The sequence below is a fragment of the Globicephala melas genome, chromosome 6, assembly GCF_963455315.2.
Source record: "Globicephala melas chromosome 6, mGloMel1.2, whole genome shotgun sequence".
NCBI classification, from domain to species: Eukaryota; Metazoa; Chordata; class Mammalia; order Artiodactyla; family Delphinidae; genus Globicephala; species Globicephala melas.
Window position 1 is genome coordinate 54138909 of NC_083319.1, and position 16908 is coordinate 54155816.

General features: G+C 37.4%; 1 protein-coding gene across 4 annotated transcripts in view; it reads right to left on the reverse strand.

Moving 5' to 3' along the window:
- The window catches only part of RFX3 (regulatory factor X3), a 289839-nt gene that overhangs the window by 143616 nt on the left and 129315 nt on the right, over positions 1-16908 (reverse strand). For all 4 annotated transcript variants that reach the window (XM_060299986.2, XM_060299983.1, XM_060299987.1 and 1 more), the window contains one exon: positions 14569-14693. In XM_060299986.2, the coding sequence (XP_060155969.1) occupies positions 14569-14685 (117 nt within the window). In that variant the 5' untranslated portion in view covers positions 14686-14693. The remainder of the gene's footprint in view (positions 1-14568; positions 14694-16908) is intronic.

Genomic DNA, 16908 nt, shown 5'->3' on the forward strand with positions numbered 1-16908 from the left:
CTCATTAATTCGACATTCATTGAGCATCTATTATGTACACCTGTTAGGTTGTACTATAATGTGAACAAAAGAAGACATGGTGGGCTTCCCTGGTGGCGCAGTGGTTGAGAATCTGCCTGTTAATGCAGGGGACACGGGTTCGAGCTCTGGTCTGGGAGGATCCCACATGCCACGGAGCAACTAGGCCCGTGAGCCACAACTACTGAGCCTGCGCGTCTGGAGCCTGTGCTCCGCAACAAGAGAGGCCAGGATAATGAGAGGCCGTGATAGTGAGAGGCCTGTGCACTGCGATGAAGAGTGGTCCCCGCCTGCCACAACTAGAAAAGCCCTCACACAGAAACGAAGACCCAGCACAGCAAAAATAAATTAATTAATTAATAAACTCCTACCCCCAACAAAAAAAAAAGAAGTCATGCTGTCTGGATCATCAACTTATGATATAGTTTTGAGGAAAGACACTGATCACATAAATCAGCTAAAACCACAGCAATGAAATGGTCTGTGAGGGAAAGGTACACAGGTCTAGGAGGGTGCATAACAGAAAGACTTAATTTCACAGTGGTTTGGGGAATCAATCATGCTTCCCCCAGGATGATGACTACTGACCTTCAGGGTTCAATAAAATATTATTAAAACATGCAAACATAAACCAAGGTGCAAACAATGACAGCTGTGGGGCCAACTATTATACGGAGCTTCTCTTGCATCCAATCTATCTGTGGTATCATTTAGCCTTGATCACGTTCATATTAAGGCTGGCTCTATTCCTCCTCATTAGCCTCCAAAATTATACTAGTTCCACCTCCTGGAACCAAAGCTATTTTAAACACACACTGAAGTTGAATGGCAGTCTCAGTTCTAATGCATTAATTAAGATAATCTAAAATATGTTCATAGCTTCATTATAAAGATTATCTAAATAAACACATACACACATAGAGTGGATTCCTAAGAAAACATCCATATATCACACTTTGAGAAACACTGCTCTTTACAATCATTTTCCTACCTCCAGTTCCTAGCAATGTCTGGTATATGTATCAGTAATTTGCCCTCGTATCTGCAAAATGCTTTGTAGTTCACAAAGCCCATTACAAAGATTTTCTCATTTGGTCCTAACAACAATTCTGGGTGAATTATCTATTTCAAAGATAAGGAAACTAAGGCTGGGTGGTACTTCTTCAAGGTAGTTTTTCTTTTCTTTTTTTTTTTTTTGCAGTACGTGGGCCTCTCACTGTTGTGGCCTCTCCCATTGCGGAGCACAGGCTCTGGATGCGCAGGCTCAGCGGCCATGGCTCACGGGCCCAGCCGCTCCGCGGCATGTGGGATCCTCCCGGACAGGGGCACAAACCCGTGTCCCCTGCATCCACAGGCGGACTCTCAACCACTGCGCCACCAGGGAAGCCCAAGGTAGTTTTTCTTCAGGAAGTTTCCCACAATTGCCCACTTCCATCAACTGACTCACCTCTGAATTATATTATGTGTTTTTTGCTCCTATAGCATAGCTCTCTGTATTATACTTCAGGCATCACCATTCTCTGTGTCATTTTCTGTTCACCTGTCCGTCTCTTTGACCTAACCTTAAAGTTCTTCATATGTCAGTAGCACATAACAGATGTTCAATCAATGCCCAGTGAGCTCCTGTAATACAGTTATGGAGACTAAAGGACAGGGAGGTTAAAATGAGCTCAATACCACGTAGCTTATTTTGGCAGACCTAGAACTCCGACTCACGCACACCTCCTGAGGTCAAATTCAAGTCACTGTTCCTTTAGTCCATAACGCTAATATTTTGGGCAATATTACTGCTTCCTAGGAAGCAAAAGAACAAAAACTGCATTCTTTCAATGCTAAAGTATTACGAACCAAAACATAGATATGAATATAATTTACGCCCAAACATCAAAAACATTTTCCACCTGTGAAATAAATTGTCTACTGAGATCAGTTAACAGGGTCAGGAATCTATTTTTATACTGACAAAAGAGTATGGGTTTTGCTTATTACACTAGCTTCTCTAGGTCATATTTTTTTTCCTAGACAGAGTTCCCTGATGCTCTTTTGCTTTGTTATTTTTAGTATCTAATTAAAATAAGCTAAAGAAACAATTTCTCTGAAATCAATTTATGAAATCCCTGGAAAAAATTAAGAGTAATCATGAGTTTTAACTGTATAACTATCTACCAGATCAATGAACCACAGGCAACAAACACCTTAGTGAACCTCAATGTCAAAGCAAAGCCTTGAAAATCAGCACAATAACAAAAAAGAAAAGTTATTGGTAAAAAAGGCTTTGCATAGAATAATTATGTTACCAAGGGTCATAAACAGGACTATAATCAATGGTCTGCTCAGTCTCATAAGAATCTCAGAAAAAAGTTACCACAGGGAACTAAAGTTTAGGTTTATTCAAAGTAAAATTAACTTGCTTACTATCACTCTTCCAAAACTTCAGAAATAATTTTGCTCAGTTATTCCATTTATAGTTCCATTTACAAAAAACCCACAAAACCTCAAGTTAGTCTGTATTATAGTTTACTTCCGCTGGTGATGAGTTACAAAGTTACTCTGAGATTTACAAATGGGACAGTGCCTCCCTCTCTAATCCCTGTTTTACTAATAAGCACTTTTATTGAAGAATCACCTTTCTTCTTACATTTCAAGTGCTCTCTTTTCTAATGTATAATTTTTCTTATTTGGTTTCTCTTCTTTAATCCTACTATTTTTAAAAAGCTGAGATTGCTAATAATAAGGAAGCACAAATTTAATAGAATCCAAAGTTATCAATACTTAATAACCCAGAAACACCAACTAGTAAAGGTAGGCAGATAAAAACAAAATCATGGCTTTGGTTAGCTGTATAGATTTGTGAGAAACAGCTTGACCAACTTGTAAACCAAAAATAAAAAGCTCTGCATATTATTATTTTCAGTTTTGAGGCCACCTTTTAATCACCCATTAAAATTATACCTTACAGGGCTTCCCTGGTGGTGCCGTGGTTGAGAGTCCGCCTGCAGATGCAGGGGACACGGGTTCCTGCCCCGGTCCGGGAGAATCCCACATGCCGCGGAGGGGCTGGGCCCGTGAGCCATGGCCGCTGAGCCTGCGCGTCCGGAGCCTGTGCTCCGCAGCGGGAGAGGCCGCAGCGGTGAGAGGCCCGCGTACCGCAAAAAAATAAATAAATAAAATTATACCTTACAGAAATAAAAGATAATCTTTAAATATTACAATTATAAGAAGATGAAAAATTATACCTTTTTATTTAATAAAAAAATCTATATTCTACCTCTTCCCCTATTCAATAATTAATATATCAATTGTAATATATATTTGGGTGAGTTTAACTTTTTTAAAGGCTGCTAATCAATTGACTTGATGAATCTGGTTTTCCCCACAGGCTGGAATGGGAATGGCTGTCTGGGCCTTCATACTATCCATATCTATACTGCTACTAAATAAAACAAAAATCAAAGCCGCAAACTGGCTAATTATCTTTTTTTGGGTTTAGTACCTAATTCCTACTTCCTAATACTTTTGTCTTCTTTCTTGAGAATAATTTTGTTTGCATTTTCTAGCAACCAGATTTTTAAAGCAACGCTCAATTGTACCACCAATTCATTATACACATCTGTTTTTAAAAGAGTCTTAAAAGTATAACCAATTGTTTCTTATTGATCGTTTTATGTGTTATTCAGGCTTGCTTATTTATTTATTTATTTTCTTGGTGGTAATCATCAAGACTGGGGAGTTGATGGGGAATATAGAGAGAACTGGGCAAAAAGCTCAGAACTGATTTTCCTCTTTTAAAACACTGATCCACTGAGATGAGACAAGAGTAGTTTAAATTTGGGATACTTTTTAGAAAAACTCTTGTTGCTTAGCATATGTATAAGGAAAACTTTCAGGTTTTTTTATTTAAAGATAAAATAGTAAGTGCCCATGTCTACTGAACACAATATTATGATTAGTAGCTCAAATTATCACTTACCAAACTAACCCCAGATTGGTAAAGTTATTCATTACAAAAAAAAAAAAAATTTTTTTTTTTTTTCGGTACGCGGGCCTCTCACTGTTGTGGCCTCTCCCATTGCGGAGCACAGGCTCTGGACGCTCAGGCTCAGTGGCCATGGCTCATGGGCCCAGCCGCTCCGCAGCATGTGGGATCTTCCCGGACGAGGGCACGAACCCGTGTCCCCTGCATCTGCAGGCGGACTCTCAACCACGGCGCCACCAGGGAAGCCCCAAAATTTTTTTGTATAACTCCACACTGCTAGAAAAATTGCAGGAGTCATACAAAATATTCCCAAGTTATCCTTTCTCCAGATTATCTAAATAACAACATTTTACTACATTGATTTTATCATGTTTCCCCTCTTTTTTTTTTTAAGGTGCTATATTTACTGATGTTCATACTTAGGGTCTGAGTTTAGGGAGGGCTTTAAGAAGTTCAAGGTTTATAATTTTTTTTAAATAAATTTATTTATTTATTTGTTTTTGGCTGTGTTGGGTCTTCGTTGCTACATGCGGGCTTTCTCTAGTTGCGGCAAGCAGGGACTACTCTTCGTTGCGGTGCGCAGGCTTCTCATTGCAGTGGCTTCTCTTGTTGTGGAGCATGGGCTCTAGGCGTGCAGGCTGCAGTAGTTGCAGCACATGGGCTCAGTAGTTGTGGCTCCCGGGCTCTAGAGCACAGGCTCAGTAGTTGTGGCGCACGGGCTTAGTTGCTCGGTGGCGTGTGGGGTCTTCCTGGACCAGGGATCGAACCTGTGTCCCCTGCATTAGCAGGTGGATTCTTAACCACTGCACCACCAGGGAATTCCCAAGGTTTATAATTTTTTTATTTGCTAGTTATCTTGCTCAAGCAGCCCTTTATACTCTGGATGCACCTGCTTCACTAGCTTTGCTTGTGGGATCTTCAAAAATGTTCTGTGATTGATTCATAGTATTAAAAATCCTTCTTGACATAAAGTGTATCATGTTCTTCACCATGAGACTGCCAATGTTTAGTACTGCTATGTCAGTGGGCTTATACCATTTATCTTGTTATAACTCATCTGACTGCTTTACTTCTGTAGTGTGGGGCTTAGGAGCTCAGGTTCTGAAGTCAGATATCTTGGGTTTGACTCTCAGCTAAAAATATCATGGCTGAAGAATGGTATATTAGTTAAACGTCAGGTTTAGGATTTAGCACTGAGCTACTAGGCAGCCAGGACAAAGAGGGTGGCTGCGATTTCCTCAGTAGGAGGAAGTCTATCAGTTTGTAAGGGCTGTAAGAAAAATGAAACATCAGTGTCTCAGCAGAAATGGCTTTGACTGATATCAATACAAGTTTTTAAAGAAAATAAAGAGCCATTCAATGTGTGTCTATTTCTAAAATCAGCCCTGGATAAAAGAAAGGGGAGAACGATCATTTTTCGTGGATAGAAAAGGTATGTTAAGTGCTCCATGGAATTAACCTTATGGTATGCTGGTTTAATACAGGCATCGAGCTTGAAGAACTTTAATGGACAATTCATCTGGCTATAAAAGAGTCCAGGAGAGGAGATGATGCTCAACTTGTGTACCATATATCCCTAGAGGTTCCACAAAGGCATCTCAGGAGCTGCTGTTAGGGGCAGGAGATGTAGACAAGACCCAAGTCCTTTCCCCTCCACACACAAGGATTCAGTCTGAAGAGCTCAAGCTATTGTACTATTTAGTATATTCCTTCAATACAAACTGAGTACCTACTTGCTCAGCATTTACAGTTCCCATGAAAGAAGACTTTCAAAAATAATTATTTGTTAAATGACAATACAAATATATCCCACTCTCGAAAGAAATATAACATCAATCCCACACACATACATTTTGTAATTACTATCTCAGAGTATACTTCTCAAATGTAAGCACAGGCTGTCAAGGGCAAATAACTGTAATCCAAAGCAAATTATTTTAAATTCTTTGAGCCTCAGTTTCCTCACCTGTAATGATACCACCTACCTTGCGGAGTTGTTATAAGCTTTAGAAATAATGAGCCAAGCATCAAGCACAGGGAACAGCACACAATAGGTGCTCAATAGATGGCACACTATCATTATGATACATTGTTGCAAATGGATTTCTGACAAAGCAGAATGGTGGATGACTTCAACATGGGAGTTATTATTGACAACCTAAATAGCTTATACTACTCAACCAGTAGATACCTAGTGCTCCACCTCACCTCTCACCGCTCAGCTCTCCCACTCTCTCCTCCACCCATTTCAACCCTGATTCAGTTCCACAAACCTACCACGTTCACGCCAGCTCTTCACAAACACACTTCCCTCAGAAAACACTTGTTTTTATTCCCTCACTGGTCATCTCTATTCTTTAAATCTTAGCTTAAACATCACTTCCTCTAGAAAGACCTCCTTGACCAGCTGAGACTACAAATAACAATTTTTATTTGGACCTTAACGTTTCTTTTCTTTCAGATACTGATGTCGAAGAGGCTCAGCTATATATTGAGATCTATTATACTGACAATGTATTTTTAGCACACGTAAAGAATTCCTCTGATTTACTTTGCAAAGAGGGCATGTGCTCTGTTTAAATTGTGTTTCAATTTGTTCAAATTATATGTAAACAGAAGTGCCAGTTATTGTAAAGTTTTCTACTTTCTACTTGTATGAAAAATTTTATAGGACAAATTGAACTTTCCAAACAAACAAAAAGTACTGATGTTGAAATTGATAATTTGATAAGCAAATTCGATATTCATAGGAAACATTATATATCTCTAAGAACAAAATTATGGAATCGACTAAAATAAGTCTATAACTAAGTGATTTGTTGAAAAAGAAAATTTTCTGCAATTCAACTTTGGGAGGTCCTTTGGAATAGTTGCATTAAATGAATGGTGTAAGCCTCTTCTAACTAGAAAACCAAATTCTAGTCAAGCTAGCTAGAATATTAATATATTGTTCTCACCTTAATCTTTTAAAGTCTTATATCATACCACAGCAACAAACTTGGTTCAAAATTATTATATTTTATGAACTGAATAAAATACTGGAAGTGTTCCTGAATTCTATTGAAAAACCTGGCATTTCTCTAATCACTATGGTGACTGCACTGGGTGACAGGCCATCCAGGGTGAAGGACACCATTACTGATCCTGCCTCAGACCAAGCTGGTGTCCATTCTGACCTAGAGCCTGAGATTCCATAATTCACAATCCAGAGCAATACAAGGAAGGACCAGAGGTTCTTGCTTAGTAAAGAAAATGGAAGCAGCTGGTTTTAAGACTAAAATAGCTGCAGAGGATAAGTTACTTGACAGTGAGGGCAAAGAGAGAGAGCCAAAGACCAACTCTTATAGAAAAGGAGGTCAAATCCCCCCACTCCAATTTTCCATTAAACGAGTCAGATAATATTACCAGTACTACTGATAATGATAACAACAATGAAAATAATAATAGTAAAAATAGAAAATTTATTAAAGGTTTATTATACTTCAGGTACTATTCTAAATTATTTAATAAATGTTATTTAATACTTTAAGTATAAGCTAGACATTATTATTCTTATTTTATACATTAGGATATTGAGTCTCCAGAAACTTAATTTTATTTGTCCAAAGTCATATAACTAGAAAGAGCTAGGGCCAGGATTTAAATCCATCCCTTCTAAGTATGAATCTCACTCTCTTAAGCTCTACGAAACCTGATTTACTTGATGAAATAGCCCTCAAAGAAATAAAAGGGGAAAACCAAAATCCATGCAAAAAAAGAAATATGTGATAGTCAACAGTATCAAATGTCAAAGGAAAATCCAGAAACACCCTAGAGAAAATTATTGGATTTGGCTCTGTCCAAAATGCACAGTATCCACAGTTGTATGGTGGCACCCAAATTTCATAGGATTAAGAAGTGCTTAGATAACTGCAGATGTCTCTTTCAAGAAAATCAGCAGTGAGGGAATACGTAAAGAAATATGTCAACTGAAGAGGGAAAATACTAGGGAGGGGATACATGTAAAGACACCATAAATAGGTCATCAGACTCAACCTCCCACAAGGTTTTTATGCCGCATTGTTCCACAGCCCTCAATTCCTAGCCCCTCACCTCCTTGTACAACTCCTTGATTTCACTTGAGCTCTTCCATGCTTCTCTCTACAAGAAATGCCCTTTTCCAGTTTGCTTTCCTTGTGAACTCCAACTTTTCCTTCAGCACACAGCTCAAAGGTCACATTCTTGGTGAAGACATCACTGACCCTCATTCCAAGAACAATTTCCATCTTTACACCTAAGGAACTTTGTATCTAATTCTATAACAAGTCTATCTCCATCAAAAGTTGGTTTTCTACAGTCGGGTACCAAACAGAATTACCTTTGAAACCGCAGTATTTAACACAGTGCCTGGCATATTCCTCTTAAAATATAGTATCCAGAACTGATCATAATTTTTTAACTCTAGTTGAGAAAATATTTTAAAAATCACTTAAAAGAGAATCAAAGACTATTACTACCCAACTATTTAAACAGTAGTTCTTATTTTTAAAAATATACAGATGGTCAACTAAAGAGCCTTCATATTGGATTGGCACAGTAAAATTTATTTCGATTGTAAATCAGCATGTTCCTTCAAAACACCTTACTTTTTTATATTGGATACTGAAAATTAGCAGTTCTGATTCCAAAAATAAATATGTTCTTCAAGAACTAAAATTATTGTCTTTTAAAAAAATTATTTTCACAAAAGGCATTCAACTGGAATTCATTTAAAAATATAACCCCATCTTTTAGGATGTCTGCCACAGTCTTAATTATGAAAACACCGTTCCCTTAGGGAACTAAGCCAGTGAGAATCTCGTCCCGAATAAGAGCAAACCAGAGAAAAATGTCTCTGTTTCTGTTGATTATATCAGATAATGGTCTGAAATGAAAAGAATTCCATTCATGTCCATCGAAGCTAGGATGCACAAGAAGCAAACCTCTGGACCCTGAGCAGAGGAAAGATAAAGACAAGAGCGATGGAGTGCACTACCTCAGGCTTAGCTCTCCAAGCTAGCACAGGGTCCCATTTAAAATACTACTGATCAAGTTTTGATCCAATAGAACATTCTGTTATGGATTTAACATTCCATAGGCAATCATTTCTTCCACATTCCATAGGCAATCATTTCTTCCCCTTAATCACTATTTATTGCTTCCACCAGAAGAACTTTCTCATGGGTATATTGCTAATTATCACAGCTTCCTTCTGGTTGTGATGATTATTTACTACACGGAGGAATATGGCAAACAGAAGTGAGGACAAAAATAACCTACTGTTTAAGCTATGGCCTAATGTGGGGAAGTCAGGAGCATTCATATCTAATTTCAATTCCTAAAATCCATCTCCTAAAGGTTGAGGCATCATTTTAAAGATATCCATAATAAATAGATCTATTGGAGAAGATTCATTTAAAACTTACCCTTCTTGAAGATTGCCCTTCGCCTAAAACCTAATTGACAGTTCCGGTTGGATCTGTTTCTCACACAAAATGTCATTTATCTTTTTGACCACAGGGATAATACACTTACTCTCCAGGATGTACCATAATTTATGTAGAAATGCTAAATATGTGATATATTGATACTAACCAGAAAGAAACAATATAGCCACATAGCTATTACATTCATTTTGATAACTCAAATTACAAACAAAGAGTCGGTGCCTAAATAGGTGATTTATTTCTACACGTATTTTTAAAAATATGTATTTGTAAGAATATATATGTCCTTATCTGAATATAATCTTGAAGTGAGCTTTTATCACATAAAAAGAAGTTTCAGTGTCACAGTTACATACCAAAGACCCACAAGAAACAAATAGTCCCTGGGCAGAAAAAGGTCAAGACCCACATTCTTTGATAAAAAAAGAATCTGAACAAAGTTGACAGCATCTTTGAAAAAAAAAATATGTATGTCTTTGACCTCAAATAGAAGCCCCTCAACCCCAGGGCTCAGTTGTACCTGGGATGTTACATTTAGAAGGAGCAATACAGAGACAACACACTTGCCCACTGTGAGAGAAAAGATGTATGTCCCTTTCTAAGGAAAAGGAAAGACAGAGACAGTAGAGACAGGAAGAAATATAGTTGGGAGACCAGTTAAAACTTGGGAAGCTTGAATGGGAGAAAATATTCTTAGAGCCCTGATTCAAGATTTAGGATGATTTAGGAATTATCCTCGATGTCAGCAGCATTTGTGAAATACCTGGATCCCAAGATTAAAACAGGAATAAAAGTTCTGACTTTTGACTAGGTTCTAACTTGAAAAGAATCTAAACTAGCTGGCTATGGAGGAGAATGGAATAGTAGGAATACATTTTCCTTTTCCCCTATCCTGGGTTTTTAATTCAGTTCTAGGCAAGCAGGGTTAGAAGACCTCTCAGATTTAGGCATAAAATGACCAACTTGAAGAATCATCTACAAGAAACTCTAACAAATCACTCAAGGAAGGGGGAGGGGAAGGGAGAACAGCACAGTTCTAGGCATATTCGATAGAGACCCATCAGTGCAAAAAGTCTTTTTACAAATATGATAAGAATAAATAATAATAATTTTTTAGTTTCTAATCAAGATACTGAACTTGAATGTTTTTATAGATTTTACTGAATTGGGCAACTATTTCTGTATTTGTAAGCTGAGACTCTATGGTGTTTTGTGAAATAATGAAAAATTGCAAAAGATAGGAAATTTGATAAAGAATTATATAATAAGATCTTGCAATCTTTGCTCAGAATTCTCCATTCTTGAATCAGATTGTTCAAGGAAAGGTGACAAATTGATTCTTGAGATCATACAGAATAAATGAAAAACCACAGAAATAATTTTAGAAACAATATTTTTTTTGGTACTTATTACATAGTGAAATAGGGAAATCAGAACCCTTAGGGCTTTGAAGAAATAAAAATATATATTACGATCTTAAAATTTTCTGGTTTCTCAACAGGCCAATACATACAATATTATATGTCTCAAAATTTAAAAATTTAGCTATAGGCTTGTTTTTTTTTTTGCAGTACGCGGGCCTCTCACTGTTGTGGCCTCTCCCATTGCAGAGCACAGGCTCCGGACGCGCAGGCTCAGCGGCCATGGCTCACGGGCCCAGCCGCTCCGCGGCATGTGGGATCTTCCCAGACCGGGGCACGAACCCGTGTCCCCTGCATCGGCAGGCAGACTCTCAACCACTGCACCACCAGGGAAGCCCTATAGGCTTTCTTTTTACATCAAAATGGTCAGAGCAAGGACACAATGAAAAGTTGAATCAATAGAAGTAACTATCTTTGATGTCAATGCCATGATTTCAGTATCTATCATGGGTCAGTGACAAGAGCTGCAAGATTTTAAAGGCATCCTACCAAAGTTTGAAAACTCAAGATGACATCAGCATATTAACAATACAAAGATTATAGGTATGTTAGAGCAATAAGAAGTTACTATAGCACCTATCTTATCAGTTATAGACAATCTATATCCACAGGGACACTGTTAGAAATCTTCAAATATGTCACCGTTCTAAAGGAGAGGAAAGGAGAGGGGAAGGGAGGGGAGGAGGGGGAGAAGAGGAGAGGAAAAGGAAGGGGAGGAAGGAAGGAAGGGAGGAATGGAGGAAGGAAGCTAGGAAGGAAGAAAATGACAGAAGAGAAAAAATCCTTCCAAATAAGATAAGCCTGGAAGGACAACATAACAGGCATTTATCCAGGCGTATATCACACTAATCCACTCTGTGAAATAAAACACTTAGTTGACAAAAAGAAAATGAAAATTCTCAACTTCTTTGCTTGGTGAAAGGGGACCAAGTCGTCGACTGCCTTGAACGTCCTGTTGGGAAACAAACCATGTGGCGTACCACAAAGTTTTCCAAAGTGTGTTACGTGTGTACATGAGATTAGTTTTTATAAGGACATGAACACAGTGTGTGTATGTGTATGTGTAATTTTCTGTCTATGGCTGGTGATACTTGATTTTCCACTTCTAATAGGAACTTAGTTTTTTTGGTTTTATATATATTTAATATAAAAAGTGATTCTATTTAAGAAGCAATCAGATCTCCTCTACCAACTCTGTGCAATGAGGTGACTGGCCTTCCTTGATGAACATGAAATTTCAAGAAACTGGGATTTAGAACATGAGAGGAAAAAATAATCACATAGATCACATACAAAGGATCAGAAATCAGAACAGTGTTTGACTTTTCCATAGCAATTCTGCAAACTGGAAAACAATGGAGCAATTCCTTCAAAATTCTGAAGAAAATGATATCCAACCCCAAACTCTGTACCCATCCAACTACCAAACAACTGTGAAGGTAGTAGAATAAATTCCCTCTCAGACACACAAGAGCTCAAAATCTACCAGTTCTTAGGAAGTTACTGCAAGTTGTGCTTGAGCAAATCAAGAAAGAGTTTAAGACACTGATCCGAGAAACAGGAAAGCCAACATAAAAGAGGGAAATCCCAGAATGATGGCAAAGGGAAAAAAATGCATATAGTTCAACCTAGTATATCAGAAGTATATGGCATGGAAAAAGTGTGTGTGTGTGCGTGCGTGCATGCACATGCATGCACATATTAAGAGCTAGAAAGAGGAGTGTGGTAAGAAAATGCTTAAAACTAAAAAAATCAAGAAAATACTACTATATATAAAATATATGACTAATAAGAACCTGCTGTATAGCACAGGGAACTCTACTCAATACTCTGTAATGGCCTATATGGGAAAAGAATCTAAAAAAAAAAAAAAAAGAGTGTGTATATGCATAACTGATTCACTGTGCTGTACACCTGAAACTAACACAACATTGTAAATCAACTATACTCCAATAAAAATTTTTTTAAAAAAGAAAATACACACCGTTTGTGAAGACACAGAGGTAAATATCAAAATAATAGGTAAACAGAGGCAAAATTAGTTGCCTCTGAGAAGGAGTACAGAGAGGATGAGAACTACTTTTTTTTTTAAATAACAAACTTGCTGAACTATTTGACTCTTTACACTACTATATACACTATATAAGACCTGTAGTAGACATCTAATGACATATAAATTCAATAAAAAGAAAATGTTTTTTAAAAAGAAAAGAAGGAAGGAAGGCAAAAAGGAAGAAAGGGAAAGGAAAGGAAGGAGGGAGTAAGAAAAGACACAGAGTCCATGAGAGAGGGCCAGATGCACTTAACACAGACATTTTAAGGTCTCAAGGGGGCACTTTGTGGAGACAGGAACAGGATCTCCACTGCACTCCTGTTAGAGACAGGCACTCTCAAGGCCATTCTTCTTCCACAAATGAGACAAAAACCAAACCAGAGTGAGCGTAACTGTTCAATATGTGCTTATATTGTTCGATTGTTGAGTTATCTTTTTAAAATTATATATAACACTGTCCCAATAGTTCTCTACTTGCTCTCTGGATGATATGCCATAAACTACCCTTTTCTGAATAATGTTCAGTCTTGAAATTGGTAATGAAATTGGTGATCAGTAATACCAGTGTGTTGTAGAGAACAGAAAGAAGAGTATGCTAAGATTTAATTATAAAAGAAATAATTCTTTCAGATGTCTTTATTTACTCTGAGAGTCAAAGACCCTTCTCCATGATTCTAGCACTCTCCCTGCCCATCCCACTTCTATCTCCTAAGAATATAACCTTGAGTCCCTCTGTCTATAATTTAGGAAAAGTTATTCCCTCTCCCTAATGCCTTATTTATAATTGTAAAAGCAACATTTGCTAAACTGTAAAAGCAACATTTTCTCTGATACTGACAAATTACAGGTAAATCTCAAGTCTCAAGATAATGCTTTATGACATGATTATTCTCACATACTTTCTCACCACTCCTTAGAAGAAATGACAGGCCAATGTGTTCACAATCCAAAGGAGGACTATTAACTGGCACAAAATTGCACTATTTTGTCAGTATCTTTCCAAAACAAGCTAGGCGTCCCAAGTATGAATAAGCCCTGTAGTAAACATGTGATGATGAATTCATTCTCTATTTTTTAAATGGGATGAGTCAGATTTTCAGACCTTTAAGATAATTTAATTTTCATTAAACACTATTTATCAGTCACCATAACGCCCAAGCACTTTCCAAAATGTCACAAAGGCAAAATCCCTGCCTGTAAGGTACACACATCCTCTCCTTTATTAAGTACTACTGTGAGCCAATTATATAAAAATATGATTGCCGACATTTCAATACGAAAGAAATAGGAAGATGTGATAAAGAATAAGGAGGGGAGAAGAGGAGAAGAAAACCCAGTTACGGTGGCCAAGTTAGAAACAAATGCTCCCTTTAGGACTGAAGAGGCTCTTTTGGAATAAGGGTTATAGTTTGAGTATTTATCTTTTTATCCCTACAACCTAGCACAGAAAGAACGTGGCACACCCAGGAAATGCTCAAGAAACATTTGTTGACTTAATCTAAGAATCGAACAAGGCCTATTTGGGCATCCATTGTGCCAGAAAGTATTATCCGAATCATTTTTTAGACACAGCTATGTTGGAGAGGCAGCACAAGGAAAGGCACAGCATCTTCTCTGGGAACAGCAGCTCCTTACCTGTTGTTGTACTGGTACTTGCTGTACCACCTGTGTAGGCACTGCTGCTTGACTAGCCACAGATGTCTGTAAAGTCACCGTCGAACCTGTGTCCGACCCGGTCTCTGATGTCTGCATGATGGTCTCTGAAATTTATTAAAATAGAAAGAAAGTTTAAAATGTTCTCCTTATATGACTAGCTGCATTACATTTGTTCTTAATATCCTATACTGAGACGAACTTTCCACTCCCAGAATACCTCTTACTCTACCCAACATACTCATGATATTCCACGCATGTTTAGAGTCATGTTGCCCACTTTTAAAATAAATATAGAAAATTACTAATCTACATTTAAAAAATCTCCATTAGTACCTCTTATTTTGAGGCTATAAAGGTTGAACTTCATTGAAATCTACCTTCCTTAGGCCTCACCTGTTATAAATTGTTTCAAGCACAATATAAACTAGTCATATTATAAATTATGTCAAGACACAATTCTCAGAACACAAATCCTAACTGGATGCAAATACGTCATAAACTGTACTTTCTAGACACTTTTATAAACTACAGGACGTCACTGGAGGTGTACAATTTAGAATAAATTGTTTCTGAGGTCCTTTCCAACTTTCAAACTTACTATTCACTGATTTTTAAAAATTAATGTATATCCAAAAACCAGCTGATATACCCTAAATTTAGCCAAAGGATCAAGCTCACTAATTTTCTTGGCTGTGAGATGATATGGTACTAAAATTAAAGTTTAATTATACTCTACCCAAAGACAGCCAAACAGCAATAATGTTTAATATTTTGAAAGGTAAGAAGGATCACTATTGTATAAGTGAGATTTGTAAACAAAGACATGAAATTTTACCTTTTCTCATTCACAGTTCAACATGGTACATTTTTCAGTTCTCATGTGCCTGTCCTACTAACACACGATTAAATTTTACTGTGTGCACTCTAACAAGTATGGTTTCTTAGACCTTGATATTCCCTTTTGTTACTTATGCAGTCAATATAATAAATGTTAATTTCTTTGCTACTGAGCAGGGATCCTGGGGGGAAAAACAATATTTAACTGGTAGCCTAAGAAAACTACTGTATCATGGTTTAAATCTGTGAACAGTATGGTGAACATTAATTTCCCCTACGAAAATTCTGAAAGAGTATTCAGGTCTTTCAAGCAGAAAATTAACCCATATCAACATCTTTTGTCACAGCATGACCTCTTCCAATTTTTTCCCCAAACCTTTTCTATCATCTCATTCAATTTTAGAAACAGACCTCTGAAGATATCTAATCGACACTTATTTCATAAATGAGAAAACTAAAGCCCAGAGAGGTTAAGAGACTCACTCAAGGTGACAGGACTAGAGAAAGGACTAGGCCTTTTCAATCTATGCTTTCTTTACTTTCTAGACCTTGACATTGGTATCACTTTACGTGATTGACTATTCTTATTCCTTTGTTAGTCAAACCCCTAAAGCAGCACAATAAAACTTAGAGCATACAAAATATACAGCAGTAAAGCTAACATCGATAGAGTATTTAACACATGCTATGTCCTCTTCTAAATGCTTTACGTGTTAATTCATAAATAAATCACTCCATGTAACAACCCAATGTGGTTTGTATGATTATAATATACATTTACAGATGAGGAACCTCAGGCACAAAGACTGAAGGTAGCTAGGGGCTTAAAAAACAAGGAAATTGATGGCTACCACCCCATTTATTTGGGCCAGCTAATGTTTAGCTCAAGGAAATTGTTAATTTATGGGAAGGCTAAACTATAGCTGCCAGTTTTTCCAATTTTCCAAAAGAAGATTTTTATGTGAAATCTCTCAAGATGGTGGCTAATTAATAAAAAATGTAGCACTGATCTCCAAAGACACACACACACACACACACAGCCCTTTGTACTAGTATTAAAACCACGGATATGCCTGAAAATGTTTGAAAATGACAGTATTCACTATATAAAATTCTTGCCTAATTAAGATTACTGGAGGACTAACAGTTCTCGAAATTGGGAGAGGGGATACACACAATAGGAACCCTATCTGTGCCTCTTCTTCTTTATTCCATTGTAGAGGGAAAAAACTACCCTCCCCCAAAAGAAAGCAAATGCCAGTGTCCTTCGATTCATTACATGTTATACTTATAGACAATTGATGCCATTTGTGCTACAGCAGAGGGCTATTAGTGAGAATGAGGTGATGCCTTTCTGCAGGGAATGAGGACCGAACCAGATTTTAGATATCATCTTCAGTGAGTTTTTCTTAGCTTCTCTTCCCAACTCCAAGACAGGCCTTTGTCAGTTTAGTACACAAATGAGGAACACAGAATAGCCAA